The sequence below is a fragment of the Brienomyrus brachyistius genome, chromosome 1, assembly GCF_023856365.1.
Source record: "Brienomyrus brachyistius isolate T26 chromosome 1, BBRACH_0.4, whole genome shotgun sequence".
In the NCBI taxonomy this organism is placed as follows: Eukaryota; Metazoa; Chordata; class Actinopteri; order Osteoglossiformes; family Mormyridae; genus Brienomyrus; species Brienomyrus brachyistius.
The window spans coordinates 15,877,070-15,900,612 of NC_064533.1; the positions used below are offsets into that span (position 1 = coordinate 15,877,070).

The 23,543-nt window shown below is 53.7% G+C and overlaps 1 protein-coding gene across 1 annotated transcript in view; it reads right to left on the bottom strand.

Annotated features, from left to right (window-relative positions):
• Positions 1-23,543, bottom strand: part of LOC125727810 (partitioning defective 3 homolog) — a 162,444-nt gene that overhangs the window by 50,245 nt on the left and 88,656 nt on the right. The window contains 5 exon segments of the mRNA XM_049004804.1: positions 1,174-1,299; positions 4,733-4,816; positions 5,482-5,573; positions 15,276-15,413; positions 18,340-18,509. Of these exon segments, the coding sequence (XP_048860761.1) occupies positions 1,174-1,299; positions 4,733-4,816; positions 5,482-5,573; positions 15,276-15,413; positions 18,340-18,509 (610 nt within the window).

The following is a 23,543-nucleotide window of genomic DNA, read 5'->3' on the forward strand; positions in this document are numbered from 1 at the left end:
TTTACTGACACAAAACAATTCCGAGAGATAAGAGTATCGCTCCGGATCATCCACACGGCTGAATATGCCAGGCAAGAGACGCTTTTCATGCCGCTGGTTCCCACCAATCTGTGGTTCCAAATTTGTGGAGGTTTTTCTGTGTGTGTGTGTGTTCGCAGAAGCAGGATTTGGCATGGCGGGGGAATCCGCCACCATCTACGGCCAGTGAGGGCTAATGTCTGTGGACGCTTCTCTGCCTCCGGGGGGTTTGTGAGTCAGAGAGTCCTGAGGGTGACATCACGGCGTTGTTAATTACAGCTGACTTGTTGGGGGGGGTGGGGGGAATATTAATGCCAGTGCGGTTGACATGGCTGCTGATTAACACAGTCCGTCACGGGGCGTTTCCTGAAGATCGTACGCTGGACTAAAATGGCACCGAGCCGAAGCGGTATTTCCAAACCCGCACGAAGCTGGCAGCTGGCGACTCTCCCACAGACGTGATGTAAGAGTCTGCAACCCCCCCCACCCTCCCTCTGCCCCCACCCCTCTACAGGTGTGACCGTCTCTGCCTCGAGGGCAGCAGTCCTGCACAGCTGGGCCGCACAGGACGACATCTGGCCAAGCGGCCCCATCCGGCACGCCCCCTCTGTGCCAAGAATCTGTGCCACCAAGCCCCCCCCCCCCCCCAGCCCGGTCACTCCTAATGAGGGTGACCTCAGCAATTCTGGCTCATGGAGACCCAGGCGAGATGTAATCTGCCACACATGTGCAGCCGGCTTTTAAAATGTTAAAGACAGAAAGAAAAAACACCTGACTAACTCTGAGTAAGAGTCTGAGATAGGGGTTGCCCCCCCCCAGGTTTACATGGCCTCAGTGGGGGGGGGGGATAGTAAGATAGTAATACGTGTTTTTTTTTACTTTGGGAGTTGGCGTGGGATATAACCTAATGACTGACACTCACTTTGCTCATGGAGAAACAGACTTGGTTCAGGAGTAACGACAGATTTTATAATTCGCTTTGTTTGATGGAAATCAGCTTTCAGGTTGTTTCAAGTTTTGCTAGGAGGGAAGTGAGAAATCATGGGAGGAAATAAGAACAACGGAAAAGAAAACTACATGTGTGTGTGTGTCTCAGAGACAAAGAGAGCATTAATGGGCAAGGCTGGGGGGGGGGGGGCAGGTGGGGGTCCTTACTGCTCGAAGCGGATGTTGCGCAGGTCGCCGTTGTTGATGCGCACAATGCAGTCGTTCTCCTGGAAGAGCTTCTCCTGCTGCGCTTTGCCTCCCTGCTCCAGCCGCTTCACCAGCAGCCCCAGTGTCCTGCAGGGGTCACATGACATTAGGGGGCGTGGTTGCATGGTTGAGGGCTCCCCCCACAGGTGGAGGTTAGTTGAGTAGTTAATGTTAGTTATTCGTATGAGAGATAAGGGAAGGATGGAGAGTTGAAGGTGGAGACAGAAAAACACCAGGATCAGGATGTTTATCTCCAAAACCGAGGCCCCTACATGTAAAGGGGCCCGACAAGGAGGCCCCTGTGCATTAAATGGGCCCAACACGGAGGCCCCTACATATAAAAGGGCCTGACACAGAGGCCCCTACACGTAAAAGGGCCCGACACGGAGGCCCCTACACGTAAAAGGGCCCGACACGGAGGCCCCTACGTATAAAAAGGCCAGATACAGAGGCCCCTACACGTAAAAGGGCCCGACACGGAGGCCCCTACACGTAAAAGGGCCCAACACGGAGGCTCCTACACGTAAAAGGGCCCAACACGGAGGCCCCTACATATAAAAGGGCCTGACACAGAGGCCCCTACATGAAAAAGGCCCGACACAGAGACCCCTACACGTAAAGGGCCCGACGCAGAGGGCCCCTGCACGTAAAAGGGCCCGACATGGGCATAGAGTCAGAGATGGGGGACTGGCCCTCACTTAGGCAGTGCAGGTGAGCTGTCAGGATGGGGGGGGGGGGCTGTCAGTAATCACCCAGCACACAAAGAGGAGAGGGGACCTTACCTGCCCTCCTCAATGCACTTTAATCTTTAATAACACTGCCAGCAGAAGCTGGTTCAGGGATGAGGTACAGTTCTGCACTTTTTTACAGTCCAGTGCTGACCAGCCGCAGGATAAAATCTCATTAGAGGGGTATAGCTTCTGCTTGGAGCACTCTCTCCACCCCTCCCTACTTCTCCACGGCGAAACCCCCCATGCTGAACCATCCGTCAATCCCAGAATCCCCCACCGTGCTGTGAAATAAGAATGCCCCCCAAACTGCTCTGGCTGGCACTGAAAAAGCCACCAAACCAGCCCAACAGGGAAATTACTCACCAAGGCGTGAGGCACGGCTCAGACAGACATCATATATAAAACATAATGACGCAACACCCCCTCCCCCCGCCCCCTTGGCAGCAGAGGGATCAGTGATAAGAAAGCAGACTGAAGGTGGCCAGTTCAAATCCCAGGAGGAGTCCTGTAGTAATACCCTGCAGAAAGGCACTTACGCTGACCATCGCGATGCTATGGGACAGGGGTGTTAATCCCCTGCTGCTCTAAGCCCCCCAAGACCACGGCGGCCCGCCTTCACGCAGCACAGAACACACCCAGTAAGGACATACCCATCCCACGACGCTGCCCGTATTTCCTAAGCTGCCTCCAACCGGTTTAATCCAGTTGGCATAGGCATGATCCACGACTACCTGGCAATGACCCAAATCTGGGGTGGGGGGATGTGGAGGAAGGAGGGAATCACCCCACTCAGGTCTCAAGAAGGCCAGCTCCCCCCCATCAGTCAAGGAGCTTGAATCCTGACACATTCGCATGCTTAAATAAGCACTGAAAGTGGTCGGGTTGACTTTATAGAAAGAAAATATGATAGATATCAGAACATTTTGGCACAGACGGCCAAATACTCTATCTAATTAGGCCCCCCCTTCGTGTCCTTGTTGAGAGTTTGGGGGGGGGGGGGGTCATCCATCCACCTGAATAAAACATCCACTCCGGCAAACCCAAATGCATCTTCAGCATGGGTCTCATCCCAAAAGCACTGTGCAGGGGGCCAGTTCACCATCGCTACTGTTCCCCCCATACCCTCTCCTGACTGCAGTTAACCCCCCCCTGCTAAATCTGACCTTGACTGCAAGTATCTTCTGGCAAATGAGCAGCAGTATGAATGAGCTTTTAGCTTGATTAGCTTGGCTAGCCAGCGACCGTGAGTGGGGGGGATTCAGCATAAAGCCGTGCCTCCCCAGGGACGCCGCACCTGCCATGGACCCCACACGTGGCCCGATTGGCATTTATAATAACGGTCCTCCGGGAGGGTGAAGCATCACTCAAGGTTTAAAGCTCTTATAAACAGCATGCTGTCTGAATGAAGCCCACACAGAAGCTCTTCAAATTCGCAAAAGGAATCAAACCCAGCACCCTTCTGGTGTGTTAGAGTGAACAAGAGAAGATGGAAAGGGTCGGAGGAGAAAGAGAGGAAGGAGAGGCTGAAGAGGAGAGGAGAGTCACAGATCCCGATTTCCCATACAGCAGTGGTAGAAGAGAGTCGCTACAGAGGAGACGGACCAGAGCCCCAACCTGGTGGGGGGGCGGAGTTACAGAGGAGGGGGGCCACAGCCACCAACCATGGGCGGAGAGGAGGAGTTACAAAGGAGGTGGGGCCACAGACATCAAGAGTTAGAAAGAAGGCGGGCCAGAACCTAACACCTGAGATGAGGGGAGGTGTTACAAATAAGGCAGGGCCAAGCCCCAAACCAAGAGGGAGGAGTTACAGAGAAGATGGGGCCAGAGCCCAACCCAAGAGGAGGGAGGAGTTACAGAGCAGAGAAGGTGGGGCCAGGACCCAACCCAAGAGGGAGGAGGAGTTACAGAGAAGATGGGGCCAGGACCCAACCCAAGAGGAGGGAGGAGTTACAGAGCAGAGAAGGTGGGGCCAGGACCCAACCCAAGAGGGAGGAGGAGTTACAGAGCAGAGAAGGTGGGGCTAGGACCCAACCCAAGAGGGAGGAGGAGTTACAAAGCAGAGAAGATGGGGCCAGGACCCAACCCAAGAGGAGGGAGGAGTTACAGAGCAGAGAAGGTGGGGCCAGGACCCAACCCAAGAGGAGGGAGGAGTTACAGAGCAGAGAAGGTGGGGCCAGGACCCAACTCAAGAGGAGGGAGGAGTTACAGAGAAGGTGGGGCCAGGACCCAACCCAAGAGGAGGGAGGAGTTACAGAGAAGGTGGGGCCAGGACCCAACCCAAGAGGAGGGAGGAGTTACAGAGCAGAGAAGGTGGGGCCAGGACCCAACCCAAGAGGAGGGAGGAGTTACAGAGCAGAGAAGGTGGGGCCAGGACCCAACTCAAGAGGAGGGAGGAGTTACAGAGAAGGTGGGGCCAGGACCCAACCCAAGAGGAGGGAGGAGTTACAGAGCAGAGAAGGTGGGGCCAGGACCCAACCCAAGAGGAGGGAGGAGTTACAGAGCAGAGAAGGTGGGGCCAGGACCCAACTCAAGAGGAGGGAGGAGTTACAGAGAAGGTGGGGCCAGGACTCAACCCAAGAGGAGGGAGGAGTTACAGAGAAGGTGGGGCCAGGACCCAACCCAAGAGGGAGGAGGAGATACAGAGAAGGTGGGGCCAGGACCCAACCCAAGAGGGAGGAGGAGTTACAGAGCAGAGAAGGTGGGGCCAGGACCCAACCCAAGAGGGAGGAGCTAGAGAGTAAATGGGGCCAGGGCCCAAACTTAGGGGCTCGGCCTACATGGCACTTTACCTTCGGTCGCGCCCACTGAAAGGCACTACATGGATTCCCAGCGGGCCACCATCATTGCAGACCTCAACTGGTTTTACAATGTCGCTGTGGGACAGTGATGGAGTCAGGGTAAGAACAGGGATGGGGCAGGGTGTGAAAATGCAAACAGAATAGATAATGTGGAGACAACGACACACACACACACAAAGGGACAACAACCGGCACACGAAGAAAGCAATGGGCACACAGTGACGGACCACGCCTGGGCGGGTGCCCCCTGATCATTAAAGGCTGCGGGTAGGAAGGCCGCCTTTGCGGGAGAGTGTCGGGCTGTAAATGAACCGGCATGACGACGCCTTAATGATGCAGTGGGGACATCACTGCAGCCTTGAAGGAGCAGGACAGGGCACCCAGAGCGGGGATGGCGAGGAGGGCCGAGCTTTACCTGCAAATGAGGCTGTGAGCACAATGAAGCGGTCAAAGCAAAACAGACATTGCGGTCAGAACCATGATGGGGACACGCATGTGCAGTGAGACTGTTCACCAGGAAGGGAGGAACTCCCCCTCCCCCTCTCCCCTCCCCCCGCCCTCTATCTCTGTCTGTCTGCTCCCTTCTCTCCCCGTTCCGTCTCCGTTCAGAGAACATGCATCCAAACGCTGGTCCAGTACCACTGGTGATGAGGTTCTATGAGTCACAGACACCCAAAGAGGGTGAGAGTGGACCCCCCAGGCCAGCGCACGCATATGAACACATGGGGGAGGGCTCTTACTCCAGAGACAGCACTGAAGTGTGTTCCTGGCCAGAATCTGCGCGGCCCACCGGCTCAATCCGCCCATTCTCCTCCTCACGCATGTCTTCCTCCTGCAGAGACATTAGTGGACATGGAGAGGAATCAGTCAGTGAGCCGCAAATGGAGAGCAGCCCCGCCCATCTCCCCCCTGGTTAGCCAGGGTGCTCCAGAGGGAGGCTGCAGGGGCACCCTCATCAATATTCATAGGTCACCCTGCATGTCCCGCCTTCTCTTTCACTCAGTCCATATATTTCACTTATAGCACTCCGCATTTGCCTCCCATTACCCACAATCCCCTCTGCCTCGGTCTTGATACCTGCCCCAAAGCTCTGACCAGACCCCTTCCTCCTCGACCGCCTTATTCCATGCGTCGGACGTACAGGGGAAAGCAGAGTGGAGGTGAGGTAGCATAAGCCCCCCTGCCGAACAGCGAGGGGGTTGGGGGGTGGCTGAGAGAGACAAACGCCATTGTGGGTGACAGGAACAGGGACAGGTAGCCAAGGAAAAGGAACATTCTGGAATAACTCGCTGGATCAGGACGGGTGTATAAATATCACTGCGCCAAACAGCACAAATCAGAAAAAAGAATCATTGCTGAATGGCAAATTTCACGGCGCCCATGATCGCCCCCCCCATACCTGCTGGCATACTGGCTGAATATCAAATTTCACAGCACCCATGATCGCCCCCCCCATACCTGCTTGCATACTCGTGGGTTTTCTTGCCGGGTCACATGGACCAGGGCGGCTGCTGCTACCTCACCCCCACACCAAGAATGCTAATCGGCGAATCGACTCCGCCTCGTCATGTAAAAGTCATGCAAGCCCCTTTTTTTCAGAATGGGGGGGGGGGGAAATCCCCTGGCGATTTAACGAAGGCGGGGAGTGGAGAAGATAGAGCAGACAGTACCCGTACCATGCTGAAGGAATGTGTTGGGTGGGGGGGGTTAGGGGTGGAATCACCTGTCATACAGGGATTAATTAATGTCATGGGGGGGTCTCGGGAGGGCATGCAGGTGACTCCATTGGCTGGAAACCAGGGGGAATCCTGTAGCGGCCCAGGAATGGGAGCCTGTCAGCATTAATTTAATTAACGAGGGTGTCTGTTGATGTGGCAAGCCGGGGGTGGGATGGGGCAGGGCCTCTGGACTGGGGGGAGAGGCCCCCAAAAACAGCAGCCACGCTTCTAACGGAACGAAGATGCCTCTGAAGGTGGCTTTGAAGCTGGGTTGTGCGAGCGCCCCCCACCGCCCAGGGCGACAGTGATATGGGGGCAGGGGGGTCAGAAAGATGCTGCGATTCATGTTTAGCGACAGCGACACTGACGAGAGGCTAATTAAGTCCGGCGGCGGTTCCTCTCGATAACGACGGACGGCCTCGTTAGCGGAGTGACAGCCAGTCGTCTGTATTCAACCAGAGCCCCCGCCCCCTGCCGGTAAGCGAGACTCTCTCTTCTTGCAGAGTCCCTGCGCGCTAAAGGCGCGGTACGGCTGCTGCCAGAGCGGTTCTGTCAGCTGTCGCCCCCACCTTACTACCGCTGGGGAGTGATTACTGGGCCGAAGAGACCAGGAGGGGGTCAGGAGCCCCACCATCAGAAGGACGGACAGCTGGATTAAAGACTCTTTTGTGGATTCAGCAGCAGGCGAGGAGGAGCACAGTCACAGCACTCAGTGGTTCAGCCGAGACCAAAGGCTTGGGTCCTACCCTGGGGACCATGACTGGGCCATTAACCCTCCACATGGCACCCTGGACCCAGTGCCCCTCCCTCCCCGGCACTGAACCAAGCAGACTAGGAATGGCACAGAGCTCCACTGTCTGCCGCTCATGTGCAAACTGTGAAGTCAGATTGGGCTGCAATATGGAACAGCTGGGGCGGGGGATCCTGCCCTTGACCCCTCCCCTCCACAGAAAAGCCCCCATAATGAGCCCTTTAAACAGGGCCTATGTATCAAACAGGACAGCCATCCGAGGCAGCCGCTAACGTTAGCACAATGTTAGATGCTGAGATCCGTGTTCATGGCATTATCTTTGTGTAAATATTCTTACTCTCTTAGCTAGGGTGGCGGGGGGTGTCTTAAGTGATGCCCATGCTGGTCCGGCATGACGTCCAGAGTGTGAGACCGGTGGTCTGGTGGGAATCTGCAACACACTACCACGCTGCTAACATGCGGTTTGCGATTCCAGTGCGGCGTCATCAAACCCACATCGCATTATCCGAACAACACAACAGAGCCTTCCCCCCCCAACCCCTGACTACAAAGACCGATTAAGCCCCTCTCTGGAAAAAGAAAACATATCCGTCCTCTGAGACCCAGATACCGTGCTCAGGCTCATTATATATAAGCTGAGTCTGCCATTTTTGATTCGCTGGGGTTAGAGGTCAATCCAAGGGGGAGGAGCTAAGAGAGTAAGAATATTTACACAAAGGAAGCAAGAACGGCAGCTACAATTGGTAGGTGGAGAACATCACCTCCAACTGTGCCACGTCGGCCATCCCAGTACGTCGGACATCCCAGTGTGTCACAGTACGGCATTACATCATGCCAATAAAGCACATAACTGCAGTACAGTCAGTAGGGGGCAGAGTCTTTAAGGGCTGGGGGAGTGAAATAACCTGAAGGCTGCAAATTAAAATTGCCAGGGGGCCCTGCTATTGTACCCATCAGGTCTTACCATCAGTACCGAGATGAAGAAACGGTACAAAGGAAGCACGGTGTGCAGCTGCTCTGAATAAAAGGTACAACAAAGGAGCACAGGACCCAGAGCCCCGCGGGCCGTGATCTGATAGGTGAGCCAGCCGGCCGGACGGTGGGGTTACAGCCAGTCAGAAACGGGAGGTGGCTGTCATGAAGTCTGAGTGATCACAGGCACAAGGCGATTGGCAGATCAAACCCAATTATGGCAAATGGGCAACAGAGAGCACAGAATCGAATCAGAAGAGCGAAACCGCAGGGAGGCAATGGGGCCGGCTGTTGTGGACGCGACACTCTTTCATCACGCCGCCTTTTCATGTACTTAATCAGCTCGGATGCTTGCCCCGATTCACTCTCCCTCCAGTCCAATCGCACGGCATACAACAGCGTCTGCACTGCGGAGGTCACCCAACGCTATTCGAGTCAAAGTGTCCCCCGGTGCGATGCAGGGGACGAAACCGGCCATGGTTTCCTGAATGGGGACTGGGTGAGGGTGGTGGGGGCTGCGGTCAGGCGGACTGAATCACCTGCCAGCCCCAATTTCATATCGGGGAGGGGACATCCATCACTGACTCTGGCCCAGCCTGACCCACCAGCCCACTCTCTCGTTAAATTGCACTTTAATTAAATTAAGCCAGCTAATTATGAGGCTTTAAATCAATCATTCAGTCGATGGCCAAACTTACTCTACCCTACTCAAAACTTCCATCCTGATTAATAACGACAAACTTTGACAGGGGCTGGGCTAAACCTCAGGGGGTACTGATAACTGGGAGATAAGTCACCGCAAAGGGCTTGGGTCCGGCGCTTTTACAGGATCCTGGGCCCAGAAAGGGGGGTGAATAAGCAAACCCACATGGTTTCGGGAGGCTAATCCTCTCTTTCATCCTCATAGCGCGACAGCATAGTGTCAGCACAACGTAGCATTTCACTCGTGTGACGCACCATCACCCAACAACGGACCAAAGCCACTCGGACTCAAAGTGCATTTTCCAAATCCACGCTATAAACATCAGAGCATTCTGGGGGATTTCGGGGTTGGGTAGAAACAAGTTAAAATGCTCCCGTGAGAGTAGCATGGAGATCGTCACATGACCCTCCCCCATTTCCCCGAGCTTACGGTCCGTCAGCTCCCCACCGGGGCCACCGTCAGGTGTCTAAGGACACGGCGTGAGCAGCTCTGGGTGTCTGACACGCCACTGAACATATCCACAGAAGCAGCGGAACGTCTAAATTAGCACCGACCGCTGGTCTGCGGGTTAGTGAACCGCGGCACAGGGGCGAGACGCCCATATAACATCTTTCTCAACAAAGACAGGGAGTGGCACAGCACACGGTTTCCCAAACAGCAGCCTGATACTCAAAAGGAATCTTGTTCAGTGCAATCGGCTCAACATGATAAATTATGAACGAATCGCACGGCAGGCATTTCTGTGCTCTCAGCGAAGCTGGAATTAATTTGTCACTCGAATCGTGGAAATTCCAGAATTCAACCTGATTGTATTATTATGCAATAATCCAAAACAAAAGCAGTTTTTGAGGTAGCCCCCCCCCCCCCACCCCCATTACACGGCTGAAAAACATAATAGCGCATCAATCACCCTGTGTCCATCTTCCTGCGCATGAGGTAAGGATGGCATGCTTGACGGTCACAGGATATGGACCTCAAACCCTGTGCCGGGTGACCTCTACAAACACACCAGGCAACAAAAGAGTCTGCAGGCGTGTTCATCACGTCGCACGGGAAGCCGGTGAATTTCAAAGTCTTCAGTGATATGAGGAATCCTTTTAGCATGACTGACACATCTCAGCAGCTGAAAGGCAGTTTTACCGCTGGCAGAAAGGTTAAAGCGCTCCTGAGAGATGTAACCTTTAGAGGGGAAAATAAACACGTCTCCCCCCATCACCCCAGCCCCCCTCCCCCCCCGACTTCCAGACAGTGAGTAAATAGCATGTGCTGCATGACCTGCTTCATTTTCAAACCCAAGGCAGGATTCTCTGCCTGCATCTCGGTCTGTTTTCTAAGCACGTTTACTGCCTGGGGGGTGTCCGAAATGCTGCCCAGATGGGAAATTCCTAAACTGATCCATCCACATTTACAGTAGAACACACATCACACACTAATTAAATTGCTTATTAACTAATTAAAACTAAGAACAGAGTCTCCTAAGAGCAAATGTAATGATTTTACTTCTTTTTGACTTCTTACTGAGACCTGGAACGGAAATGCAGATCACAGACGTTCCTGACTAACTTAAAGGAAATGCATCCATCACATCTGGATGGATGAGCGAGTACAGATCCAGACAAGACCCTGTAGGGAGAGCCCAGGACAGGGGGGGGGGGGGGGCACACAATAGAAAGCAATAAACCAAAATATAACATAAACAAACAATGTTTTCATCAAAAAACTTCCATGCCTTTCACAGAATAAAATTCTGAAGCATTTAATATTTATATAAAACAGTTAGCAGATAGTAGATATGGCACCGTAATGGCTGCAAATAGAAACCAAAGCATGTCTATTAGCTGCGACCAGCAATGGGGCGCATTGCAGCCAGCGGACAGCCCGCCGGGGGGGAGAAGCTTGTGCACGCAGACAGACACACACACACACACACACACACACACACACACACACACAAACAGACAGACAGACAGACAGACAGACAGACAGACAGACAGACAGACAGACAGACAAACACACACACACACACACACACACACACACAGACAGACAGACAGACAGACAGGCACAGACAGACAAACACACACACAGACACACACACAGAAACACAGATAAACAGACACACACGTGTGCCCACATGTAACAAGTTAATGAACATACAGCAGCGACTCCCATTCTGATCCCAAAGGGGGGGCTCATTTAGTGCCCAGTGAAAATGCCGTTTATTTCCGCAACAGGACAAAGAAGCCAACCACCCCTCCAACCCAATCCAGGACCCACCTGCTACCCCGCACCAGGTCCTTGTGATGCCCCATCAACCCTGTGGAGGGGGAATGGGGATGGGGGAAATCCCACCTTTCAAATAACCCCCCCCACCCAGTACAGAAGATCCATAATTATGAGGATGAACAGGTGCATTTCCGCCCCCATCCCCAAAATGACCCTGAAAGACTGTTTTCCATTCATGCCCCAGATATTTTTGTACATGCCCCCCCCCTTTAGGAATTGCCTAATGGCGGCTAGACACGGCCGATGAGAGTCTTGTGTGGTACTTCAGCGCGAGGTTAATGGACCGGAACCGCCTCGGCCTGCTGGATGGGCCCCCAGCTCTCCCTGAACAAAGCCGCTCATTTGACAGGTGCGGCAGAATACGTGGTGGGGGGGCATACATGAGCCAGGGCAGACGACCCCCCTCCTCCACCTACAGAGGCCTCAGTGCCCCCCCCCCCCCCCCCCTCGCATTGAAGGTTAATAAAAACAGTGCCTCAGATTTTCACCTTGGTGGGGGGTGGTTGAAGTGGTTAATCTCTGAGGGGGGGTGGGCAGCGGGGCGGTAACCAACAGGTACTCTGCCCAGAGACACAGGAAACACCACAAGGTTTCATTTGTTTGGGAAAATCACAAGCGTATCCAGGAGAAGGCTGGATGCTATTCAAATGGCAGCAAGGTGACCCGTAACCATAGCATGAGAAAATAAACCCACAACCAATGCACCATCATTAATAAAGTTCCTCTCTGGATCTGCGTACACCTATAGCCACAGACACCGCGAAAAAGGGGCTGCTGGACAGAGCCCGAAATTTGAGCCAGCAGCGCCCCCAACTGGCCAGGTTAGGAGAGAGCAGTGCAGAGGGGCAGGGCATTGGTCAAGATTAACTCTCCCAGGTCGTTGCAAAGAGCGATTGGTGCTGATCTGTTGATCAATCAGCACTGAAGCTATAGCCCCCCAGCCCGAGCTGAGTGACGCCTCCATAAACAAGATGGAAAAAATTCATCACCAAAGAACAGCATGCGAGCACATGCCAGGGTGCCCCCTGGTGGAATCGCGGCTCCTTCGTGCTGTCAGGATGGGTGTGCTAAGCCCACATGTGGGGCACCTCTGTAGGACACAAAACAACTGACCACTCACGGAGGCTGCCAATCCCACTCTGCCGTTTAGGGAGTCCTAGGGACCCCGTTGGCCCCCACCCACCACTGGGCACAGATGGGTGGGGGCTGGCGGTGTCAAGGGGGGGCAGCAAGATGGTCGTTTTGTTTTCATTTACGGGGAATTAGCCGGGAGATGAGGTGTCAGAAGTACAAAGCAGGGCCCCATGATGACAGCGCGCTCTGGAGGCGTCTAAAGGGTGCCACAACAAGCAGAGCCCCATGATGACAGCGTGCTCTGGAGGGGTCTAAAGGGTGCCACAACAAGCAGGGCCCCATGATGACAGCGCGCTCTGGAGGCGTCTAAAGGGTGCCACAACAAGCAGGGGCCCCATGATGACAGCGTGCTCTGGAGGGGTCTAAAGGGTGCCACAACAAGCAGGGCCCCATGATGACAGCGCGCTCTGGAGGGGTCTAAAGGGTGCCACAACAAGCAAGGCCCCATGATGACAGCGCGCTCTGGAGGGGTCTAAAGGGTGCCACAACAAGCAGGGCCCCATGATGACAGCGCGCTCTGGATGGGTCTAAAGAGTGCCACAACAAGCAGGGCCCCATGATGACAGCGCGCTCTGGAGGCGTCTAAAGGGTGCCACAACAAGCAGGGCCCCATGATGACAGCGCGCTCTGGAGGGGTCTAAAGGGTGCCACAACAAGCAGGGCCCCAGGATGACAGCGCGCTCTGGAGGGGTCTAAAGGGTTGCCACAACAAGCAGGGCCCCATGATGACAGCGAGCTCTGGAGGCGTCTAAAGGGTGCCACAATAAGCAGGGCCCCGGCAGCGAGCAGTCAAGCTCCACGGGGCCCCAAACAATGAGTGATCACTCTGCAAGACCCCCCCCCCCCCAACCCCCATGGTCGATGGACACGACCCCCAATCTCCCCTTCCACACACTGATCCATAAGGGGGCGGTAAACGACCATGGTGGGAGCACCTCTCATATTAACGACGTAACACTGAAGGTAATTAAAGCTGTATTTTAACAGGGCGCTTTAAACCACTAACCCTGCACGAGTCAGGCATGCTGGGGATCCTCAACCACCCGGTTACTGGGCACAGCTAACCCATCCCAGTCCATGCTTCTCATGTTGTGTGGAAAACTGAACCACGGGCAGCAGCCCATTTACGATGGAATATTCTGGACAGGTCACAGGTCTCTGTCGACACAGTTATGCAGGACCTGCCATCCCATGCTATCGTGTGTCGCCATGACCAAGAAGTAACTGGTTAGCAACCAGAAACTGCAATTGTATCCAGACCCAAACACTCTCCAGCCATTGTACCACTCAATCATCCAGCCTTAACTTCACCATCTCACAGTCTCACACTAAACTGAGGCAACACAACCCACCCCACACACACCCAGCTGGTATCAGTTATGAACAGGAAGAGTATGACGACAGCAAAACAAACCCAAAACAAACACCAGCCACCTACTTCTAACCGCACTCACAATATGAGTGGAGTGTATCTAAAATGTTTATTATAAACCATAAAAATAATGAAACACAGCAAAGTATTAGAGAAAAGCCTTTCTTCGGCAAACAGGCAGATTCAGGAGCTGCACAGGAGTTGACGGTGTGTGACGATTAAAAAGCCAACATCGCATCAGAAGGCAGCTTCCAATAACAAAGACGAAAGACCCAATTTACCAGCAACAGCAGAAAGACGCACGTTGATCGCAGCCATTTAATAGCTAGCACTTATAAGAACAAAAGAAGCCAAATAAGTAGGCCTCGGTAATTTAGGAATGTGCCCCACTGCATACGAAAAGGATTAAGATATTAATAAAAAAAAACCTTGATTTAATTTGAACAGGTAAGTCGGAAAGGTTGCGGCTTTTGAAAACATCGAGGTGGTAACTGGAGAAATTGAACGGGTCTCTCTCTCTCTCTCGCTCTCCCAGCAGCGTAATCAAAACGCTTTTGATGGAACAATAAAAGGTCACCAGCGCTTGTCTGCTTAAGGGAAATAAAATCCCCTTTGTAGTAAAGTGGAGAGATCGCTAGCCTCGCTCAGGGAAGCCATGTTGTTTCAAAAGCCCCCACCCACTGTGGTCAAACAGCTGAAATTAAATTACATTCCCTGAAGTCTCTGGTTATCAATCCTTAACGTTGCACTTTCCCATTTCGGAGATATATAGGCCGTAGATTCAATACAATTTAAACAACCAGCGCTGTAACCTGACAGAAAACAGGACCCCAGTGATGGAGACTTGGGGATTCAGGTTATATTAGTAGGAGGACAAACCAGGATTCATGTTCTATTAACAGGACAGCGAATCAGAATCCAGGTTACATTAAGAGGAGGACAAATGGGAATCCAGGTTACATTAAGAGGAGGACAAATGGGAATCCAGGTTTCATTAAGAGGACGAATCAGAATCCAAGTTACATTAAGAGGAGGACGAATTGGGACCGAGGTTATATTAATAGGAGGATGAGTCGGGATTCAGGTTATATTATTAGAAGAATTAATCAGTGATAGGCCACACCCCTGCAAGAGGCCACGCCCCAACCAGCCTCTCTCATTAGCAGTGGCCTAGCAAGTTAATGTAGCTTGAGCCCTGCGGGTGTTGCCAGCTTGCTGTCAGTTGGCATCAGCACTTCTTGTGAGGGGGCAGGTCACGCCCTCCACCGGGGAAATTGAGGAGGGGGGTACATCAACAGGGAGCACGTCAAAGGAAGATGCATGACTGGAGGGGCCAGAACTCGTGCAATTATAACATGAATAAAATTGTAGAGGACAGGCCTTGAAAGATATCTAATGGAAGGCAATCACTGCCAATCTCTCCTCTCTGCTTTATGTGATCAGAAGGAGCCAGTGAGGGGGGGGGGGGGGGGGGGGGGCTTTACGGTGCAGAGATGACGGCTCAGAGCAGCAAGAACAGGCGGTTTAAGGCCACTGACATCCTGTAGGTGCCTCAGTCACTTTGTCACCATTTAAGAGGCATGCAGGATTCTGAATACCTGCTCCTGGCGCTCCAGCCATCGGTCCACCATGGGGTGGTTGGCGCTGAGGGATGAGCGTGCATTCTCCCGCTGGAACTGACTGGCCCAGCCGGCGCCGTCACGAGGGAGACTCCGGTACGTGTCCTGACCTTTACCCTGGAGACACATGAGAGAGGCGGATGGATACAGAGGCTCGGATGGCGGCTGTTATTCGGAGAGCTTCCTGGCCGTTCCCGGACACCGCGGCCCCTCAGTGCTGGCCCCTGGACGCTGAAAGGCACTCCATTTCATCTGAGGGCTTGTTAAGGGCCCGCTGCTGATCACCTGACACTGCGGGCCCTACAGCAGCCCCATCACAGTGCTAATCATCCCAGACGGGGGCCCACCGTGGAGGGTGGGCCAGTTTCGGGAACACCAGTGCAGAATTACTCTGTCATGCTATCGTGTTACTCGAAAGTGCTGGACGTGTTTTTGGGAAGCAGATATTAGGAGCCCCCGCCCCACCCAGGTCGACTCCAATTCATTCCCTATTTATTACGTTTATAGAGCAAATGTCGGGATGACCGCAAAGAGCCCCCCCCCCCCCCCCCCCCCACCCCCATGATGAAAAACTCCACTGTATGGAAAGGAGACAGAGGGTGGGGGGGTCACCAATCTAGTCAGTGCATTCCCTGCTAAAAAAATATACAGATACCCATGTGATATAGGAATGTGCAGTACTGCCCCCAGCCAGTCATTAGGGGGGTAAAAAAGGCAATTTGGGAAATGGATCCGATGGCTGATGGACAGCTGAGGATGGTGCTCCACCCCCAGGTCACCGTAAACAATGAGAAGGGCCATTTTTTCCACTATCATACTGAGTCAACCCAGGAAACCGGAGGGAGAGAGAGAGAGAGAGAGAGAGAGAGAGAGAGAGAGAGAGAGAGAGAAGTCACCCTGCAGACGAAGGTGACGGGATCGGTGTCACCGCAGCACATAAACACATCTGGCAGTGGGAGGGGGGAGCGCGTACAGCCGCGCACACACACACACACACACACACACACACACACACACACGCACGCACACGCACACACACACACGCACACACGCACACACACACGCACACACACACACACACACACACACACACGCACGCACGCACACACACAGCACGCACACACACACGCACACACACACGCACACACACACACTCGCGCACACACGCGCACGCACACACACACACACACACGTGCACACACACACGCACGCACACACACACACACACACACACACACACACGCACACACACACGCACACACACACACACACACACACGCGCACACACACACACGCGCACACACACACACACACACACACACGCACGCACACACGCACACACACACACACACACGCACGCACACACACACACACACACACACGCACGCACACACACGCACACACACACGCACACACACACACACACGCGCACACACACGCGCACACACATGCGCACGCACACACGCGCACGCACACACACACACACACACGTGCACACACACACGCACGCACACACACGCACACACACACGCACACACACACACACACACACACGCGCACACACACACACGCGCACACACGCACACGCGCACACACGCGCACGCACACACACACACACACGCACGCACACACGCACACACGCACGCACACACACGCACGCACACACACGCACACACACACACACACACGCGCACACACACACGCACGCACACACACACACACACACACGCACACACACACGCACACACACACACACGCGCACACACACACACGCGCACACACACACACGCGCACACACACACACGCGCACACACATGCGCACGCACACACGCGCACAGCACACACGCGCACGCACACACGCACAACACACACACACACACACACGCACGCACACACGCACACACATACACGCACACACACACACGCACGCACACACACGCACGCACACACACGCACACACGCACACATACACGCACACACACACACGCACGCACGCACACACCGCGCACACACACACACGCTAAACACAGTAACCCCGATGGCGTCGATTCCCGCCCGGCCTGTGAAGTTTCCCGCACAAAGCTCTCATTCTTCACAGAGTGATGATAAGGGTATAAATAGTAACACAATTCACCCCCCCACTCCACTTTTGTGAAAGCATTGTGTGAGATTATTGGGCCAGTGACAACGAAAGTGCTTTTAAATAGGATTATGCCAAAATGCTGTGAGATACTGCGGCTAATCGCTAAACCGAGAGTCTCGACAAACCTTGCCATGTTATCCCGAAACAGCAGTCCATCACCAACACCAGCGGGCAGCCATCTTGGACAGTTAATAAGTATAATTTTCCATTTTCTGGGGGCTGAGGTTAGGGGACAGGAGCAGAATGTTCTAATTCATTACAGGCCCGAGGTTTGGGGGCTGGGTGACCTCACATGTGAATCACCACGAAAGAAGACAATGTCACTAGTGACAAAGGATTTTTGTTTTTTTCAAAAGTGAGACAATTACTGAACAAAGATCAGCGCAGGGGCGAGCCACAGCCAACTTCCTGAGGCACTTGGGTAGTGTTGGGACATACCATGAGGGGGTTAGGGGGGTGGTGGGGATACCCTCCTCAACTAATCTGTCGTGACGACGTAATCAGGGTCAACCTGAACCAGAGCACGAGAACTGCAGGCCCAGGCGAACATCAATGAAAAACACAGGTGACATTTTGATTTGTAAAGAGGTCAGGGTCAGATCCCACTGCGTCCGCACTGGGAAATATGGCGTCCAGTGAACTGGGAGCTTTAGACTGTCCCATTATAGGCGGACTTTTAAAGGCTGCCATGTGACACATCCATAAGCTCCAGAAGGAACACTGCTGGTGAGGGGCTGAAGCAGAGGCGTGCGTGTGCTGGGGCTGTGTTCAGTGGCATCCCGAAAGCAAAGCGCTAGCACAGAGCTGCTCAGGCAGGTGAGCTGGCTGGGTTAATACTGCCCCTCCCCCCAGATCACGCGAATGGCCCCGCCCCGGGAAGTGCGGGGGTGGGGGGCTTACCTTGCGCTCCAGGCTGCCAGTCCGTGGTGCCGTGTTCTGCTTCAGAAAGCCGGCCGTGGTGGACCAGCGTGTCGGGTTCTTGCGGGAAGGTTCCTCTGGGGCCTCGATGAGGGAGGGGGACCCCGCAGGCTTGTCGGGGTCACTGCTGCGCCGCACGCGGAGGCGCATGTCTGGGGGGGGGGGGGGGCGCAGAGAGACAAACATGATACTTAAAAACGTAACATGCCGGGTTTTTTTTCCTCAAATAGAGACACTTTGCATGGATATATAGGGAGACACAGGTCAGCAGAGTCACTTCTAGTCCCAACAACCCGTTTCAAGTTCTCCTTAAGCGTGACAGACCAGCGCTCTGCTCATCTGTTTCTAAGCCTAGCTCTGTTCCAGGCCCCCCACCCCGATCAATGGTAGTTGGAGCACCTCCCATATGGTCACATGGCATTGGATGGTCAGAGCAGGTCTGGGTGGTTCACCCAGCCCACTGAGGTGCTGTGGCTCTGCTGGTGGCCACTCGCCTACCTGTACTGGTTCCAGTGGGGAGGGGGCTGGGGCAGTGGGGTAAGAACCAAAGACTGGCTAAGGTGGGGGGCAGCAGCACCTGCATGTGGCGCCGCGATGGTGTTTCTGAAGGAATGCATGCCGGGCTGCTCGCTACAAGCCCAATCCAGAGTGGGGGTCATAAGTCAGGGCCTCTTTGATGCTGGGGGGTAATTTGTGACACTTTTGGTTATAATAACCCCAAGCACCCCCATAAATATGCCTCCCCGTGAAAATCAGCAGCCACCTGTAGGTCTGTGACCAATTCCTCACTGATGTGCTATTTACATGAGCGTCTGGACAGAAATACAGCCACCCCCATGACCCCAAACCATGGATTCCGGCTTATGGGCATCCTCAGAGCAGGCAGGACACCCCCCGCTCCAGCTGGACTCGCATCTCGGTGAGATCTAAATAGCGGGGGAGTTATTTATGGCCAGGGGAGTGCAGAGCCACAGTGTTGAGGATGAACACAGGCCTGCTCTCCTGTAATTCTGAAATTAAATCCAAAACTCAATTACAACTTCTGATATGCTTCCCGGTTCAAACCAAGTTCACGTGTCTCGACGATATGCTTCACCGCAGAGCTGTGCCAGGGAACGTGACATGATTAGACAGCATTTAAAATTATTGCTCATTAATAAATACACCATCCAAGTCTGTGAACAGCCTTTCTGATGGGTGCTGTTTTAAACTTTGCTGATATTAATCTAAGAACCTGATCTTAGAATCTTAGAACTCTAAGAATATTTATCCCACTCAGTGGTACAACAGCAGCCTCCATTCTGAGGTGAAAGGCAAGCTGTCGTTCCCCCATTGGAGGGGGAGAGCAATTCACTGTCATGGACACTGGTGTGAATAGGACAACGAGCCAGGTGACAGAAGATTCAGGACTGATTCTGTGAGGGGGGGGGGGGGGGGGTGCGGGGTGTGAGAACTGGCTAAATCTGCCAGGAGGGGAAAACAAAAACGTTGAAATGCCAAACAGATGTGGCGGGGATCTCCGAGGGAAATGCTCGCCAGACGTGTTTTTCTTATGCAGGCGTGTTGTGAACAAATGTGGATCGAGAGCGTGTGACATCTCTGAACACACTGCTAGGCATTATCCAGAACACATGGCTCTTAAACAACCCCCCCACACACCCCCGGCCCAGCTGAAGTAACTCTATTGTTCTGTTCTGTGTTTCCGTCCTCATCAAACTGCTTGGAGTCGCATGCGAGCCGCTTTGACAAATGGCTTTTAAATCAGTTTAAATCAGCCTCTGGGCTACAGACACAGTCTGTAGTTTGTTAGTTAAGCTGGGGTCTTTTGGAGTGTACAGGCTGTGGGCTAGAGGGTGGGGGGTCATGTTTAACCTGTGTTTTTTCATCCACTCTGTCCTTTCACACTACCCTTACCGGCGCAAGACACGCAAAAATTGCAGGAAAGCAGCACTCAGAGTGACGGGGGGGGTGTTTTACAGCATGGTCTTCAGGGGACAAATTATCGCTAGTGTTTGATATCTCCAGAACCTTTCCTCCCCGGCCCACGGAGGGGGGGGTGGGGGGGTGTATAACATGTGACCTCATTACCACCTGAGCTAAAACTGCCCGATCTGCCGTTTAATAACCGAGACCGCCACTTAAGACTGGTGTGGCATCGATCTCGACCCCGGCGATGACTCAGTCAGGCCCACTAACGAGGTGAATCTACAATCCATCCCACAGTGGGGGCTTATAAAGGGACCACGGTGGCAAACACCCCCCCAGCCACAAAAACCCCGCTGGGGAAGGTCATTTGCTGAAGTACAGCCAGCCATTGCGGTGAACTTCAAACTAATGTTTATTGGGTAGCTCAATAGCTAATGGCCGCCACTAGCTGCTGCGACAGCAGGCCTATTACGAGAGTTAGAAGGAGCTGGAGGTGAGACACGGCATACGGGAGGCATGCGGACGACTCTCCGATTCAGTTATTCCATCCACTCACACATGACTGGGCTGCTCTTATCGGCTTGGCCATAGGGGTCCCTTAAGAGGCGGCATTTCCCGCCAAACCTCTTGAGACGTGATCAATGATCAAGCCAGGACTCAAGGAGCATATTCTATTTAAACATGCTTTTGCTAACATTTAAAGGGATTTAAATGCTGATAAATCTTTTATTTAGCTAAAAAGAGATATGGGGCGGGGGCGGCATGGTGGTGCAGTGGTTAGCACTATTGCCTCACACCTCTGGGACCCGGGTTCGAGTCTCTGCCTGGGTCATATGTGTGCGGAGTTTGCATGTTCTCCCCGTGTCGTCGTGGGGTTTCCTCCGGGTACTCCGGTTTCCCTCCACAGTCCAAAAACATGCTGAGGCTAACTGGACTTGCTAAATTGCCCACAGGAGTGCATGTGTGAGTGACTGTTGTGTGAGTGTGCCCTGCGATGGGCTGGCCCCCCATCCTGGGTTGTTCTCTGCCTCGTGCCCATTGCTTCCGGGATAGGCTCCGGACCCCCCGCGACCCAGTAGGATAAGCGGTTTGGAAAATGGATGGATGGAGATACAGGGCTGAAATAGAAGTGGATTCCAAGCGTAGGGTTATGTTTCCTGCATAGATGTGTGCTAAGTGTGTAGAGGTTATTACCCGTGTACAAGTGCAATAGCCTGACAGAGGTGCGTCAGCCACACAGAGGTGCGTTAATTGCTCCTTGAAGCTGTGTTGTGACTCTAGTTAAACGTTTACAAAGGTGCAGGAAAAACTGAGAATAAAACCCACAAGGACCTGCCCTGACCCTCCCTGTACTGAGAGGTGTGTAATTTGAAGCACTCTGGTTTTTATTATGGGGAGTGTTGACCCTTAAAATGGAGGTGGGGGGGCACTGCCGTTTCAGGAAGGTGCTTTCGGCAGGAGAAGGAAATAGGCAAGGCTGCGTATTTATCCACTCAGAGGAGAATACCTTGAACCTCGTGGGGGGTGGGGGAGGCATGGTGTCAGCTGAGTGACAGGTGTCGGGGGGGGGGGGGGGTCTCCACAGTGTAGCCTGACACACTCATTCTGCTCACTTCTGTCTTTCCACAAACTTTGGGACCAACAGCACCCCCTTTGGCCGAGAAACGAAAAGCACCTGAGCTCGGCCTTGTTCTGAGATACCTGTCCACACCCTCCCTTAAATAATGTACACACCCAGCAGGCTGCCGAGTAAACGCAGTAATTATGTACAGGGAGAGCCACAAACACAAATGTCAGGAGAACAGAGAGGCATGATTGACAACAGACCTGAGTAAATATTTCACTGCAGTCCCGCGACGAGCTGGAAGCTAAAAACAACTAATTAAAGCTCACGCTCTGGGGAAGGAGGGAGACGGAAAGATGCACCTCGTGGTTGGGGGGTTGGGGGGGGGGGGCGACGGGGGGGGCGACACGGCGTGGAGGTATCAGCGGACAGCTAAACATGCCGCAGTGGACACATCCCCGCTGACCAGTCCTGATGCCACGGGGGTGAATGTACAGTATGGATTACCCAGCCCACTCCGACATCCAGGATCTTTCCACAAACATTTCCCCCCAAAAACACTTCCCTGTATTCAGGCCAGGAAAGACAGGCGCTGTAACCAAAGATGAAAGACAGGGGGCTCCTTCCCTGCCACAAGCTGGCCAATGAACCAAGTGCTCATAAAGGCTGGTGGTGCGGGATTCCACCTACATGCGAGGCCATGCCCAGCACTGCACCCAGCACTGCACCCACAACTGCACCCACCACTGCACCCACCACTGCACCCACCACTGCACCCACCACTGCACCCCACCCCAGCTGGGAGAGAAAGAGTGCAGGGGCAATTAGCAAGACCAGGGCACAAGAAGAACAGAAAGCCTTGTGGATTTGTGCTCTCATCTTCGCGTTGGGCGCTGTTACAGGTTAACCCCCCTATGACCCAGTAAGGTGGAGGGTTAGTGGGGTCTGCGGGGGGGTGCTTCCAGGGGCAAGATCTCCTGCGGGAGCAGCATCACACAAATGACACTTCCCAAGATGCAACACTGTCCCAGCGACTGATGTATGCCAGTCAAATGGCTCTCAGCAGTTCCCAAACGGCACCCCAGTCTGGACACCAGAATCACCTCCATCCCAGTGACGGATCTGTCTTTATTCAGGCTGCTGCTTATAAGTCATTTTAATGAGATCTGCAGCAGTTTATTAGCCAGGGATAAGGGGGTAAACAGGGAGGTCTGGGCGGCTCTGGTGAAGAGCGACAGCCCACAGGAGCCTTTAGCATAAAGCGGGAGGGGAAATCAGTGCAGGCCCAACAAGCTAATGAGAGCCTGATTCAGGGTAATGAAGATCGGAAGACTGTAATCCCCAATCATGGGCCGAGGAACCGAGAACGTCGGGGAAGAACAGAGAGGTGAGGAATCGTGAGCGGGAACGTGAGGAGATGGGGCGCCGGGTGGGGTGGGGAGACTCTGTTTATCTTTTTCTTTTGTTCTTTTTCTCCTTTCTTGTGCTAGTTCTTTCTTCTGACAGACGCTCATATAAAAAGGTCCAAACAGAGGTTCTGTTTCCACAGTCAGCGATACAGACGTAAGGGTTCTAATGCTTCCACTGGGTGACACTTTGAAATGTGAGGTGCCTGTGATGGGGGGGTACCGGCCTGGCGGGGGGGTACCGGCCAGGCCCTTGAGGGCGGAGGGTACGATAAAGTCACCAGGCACCG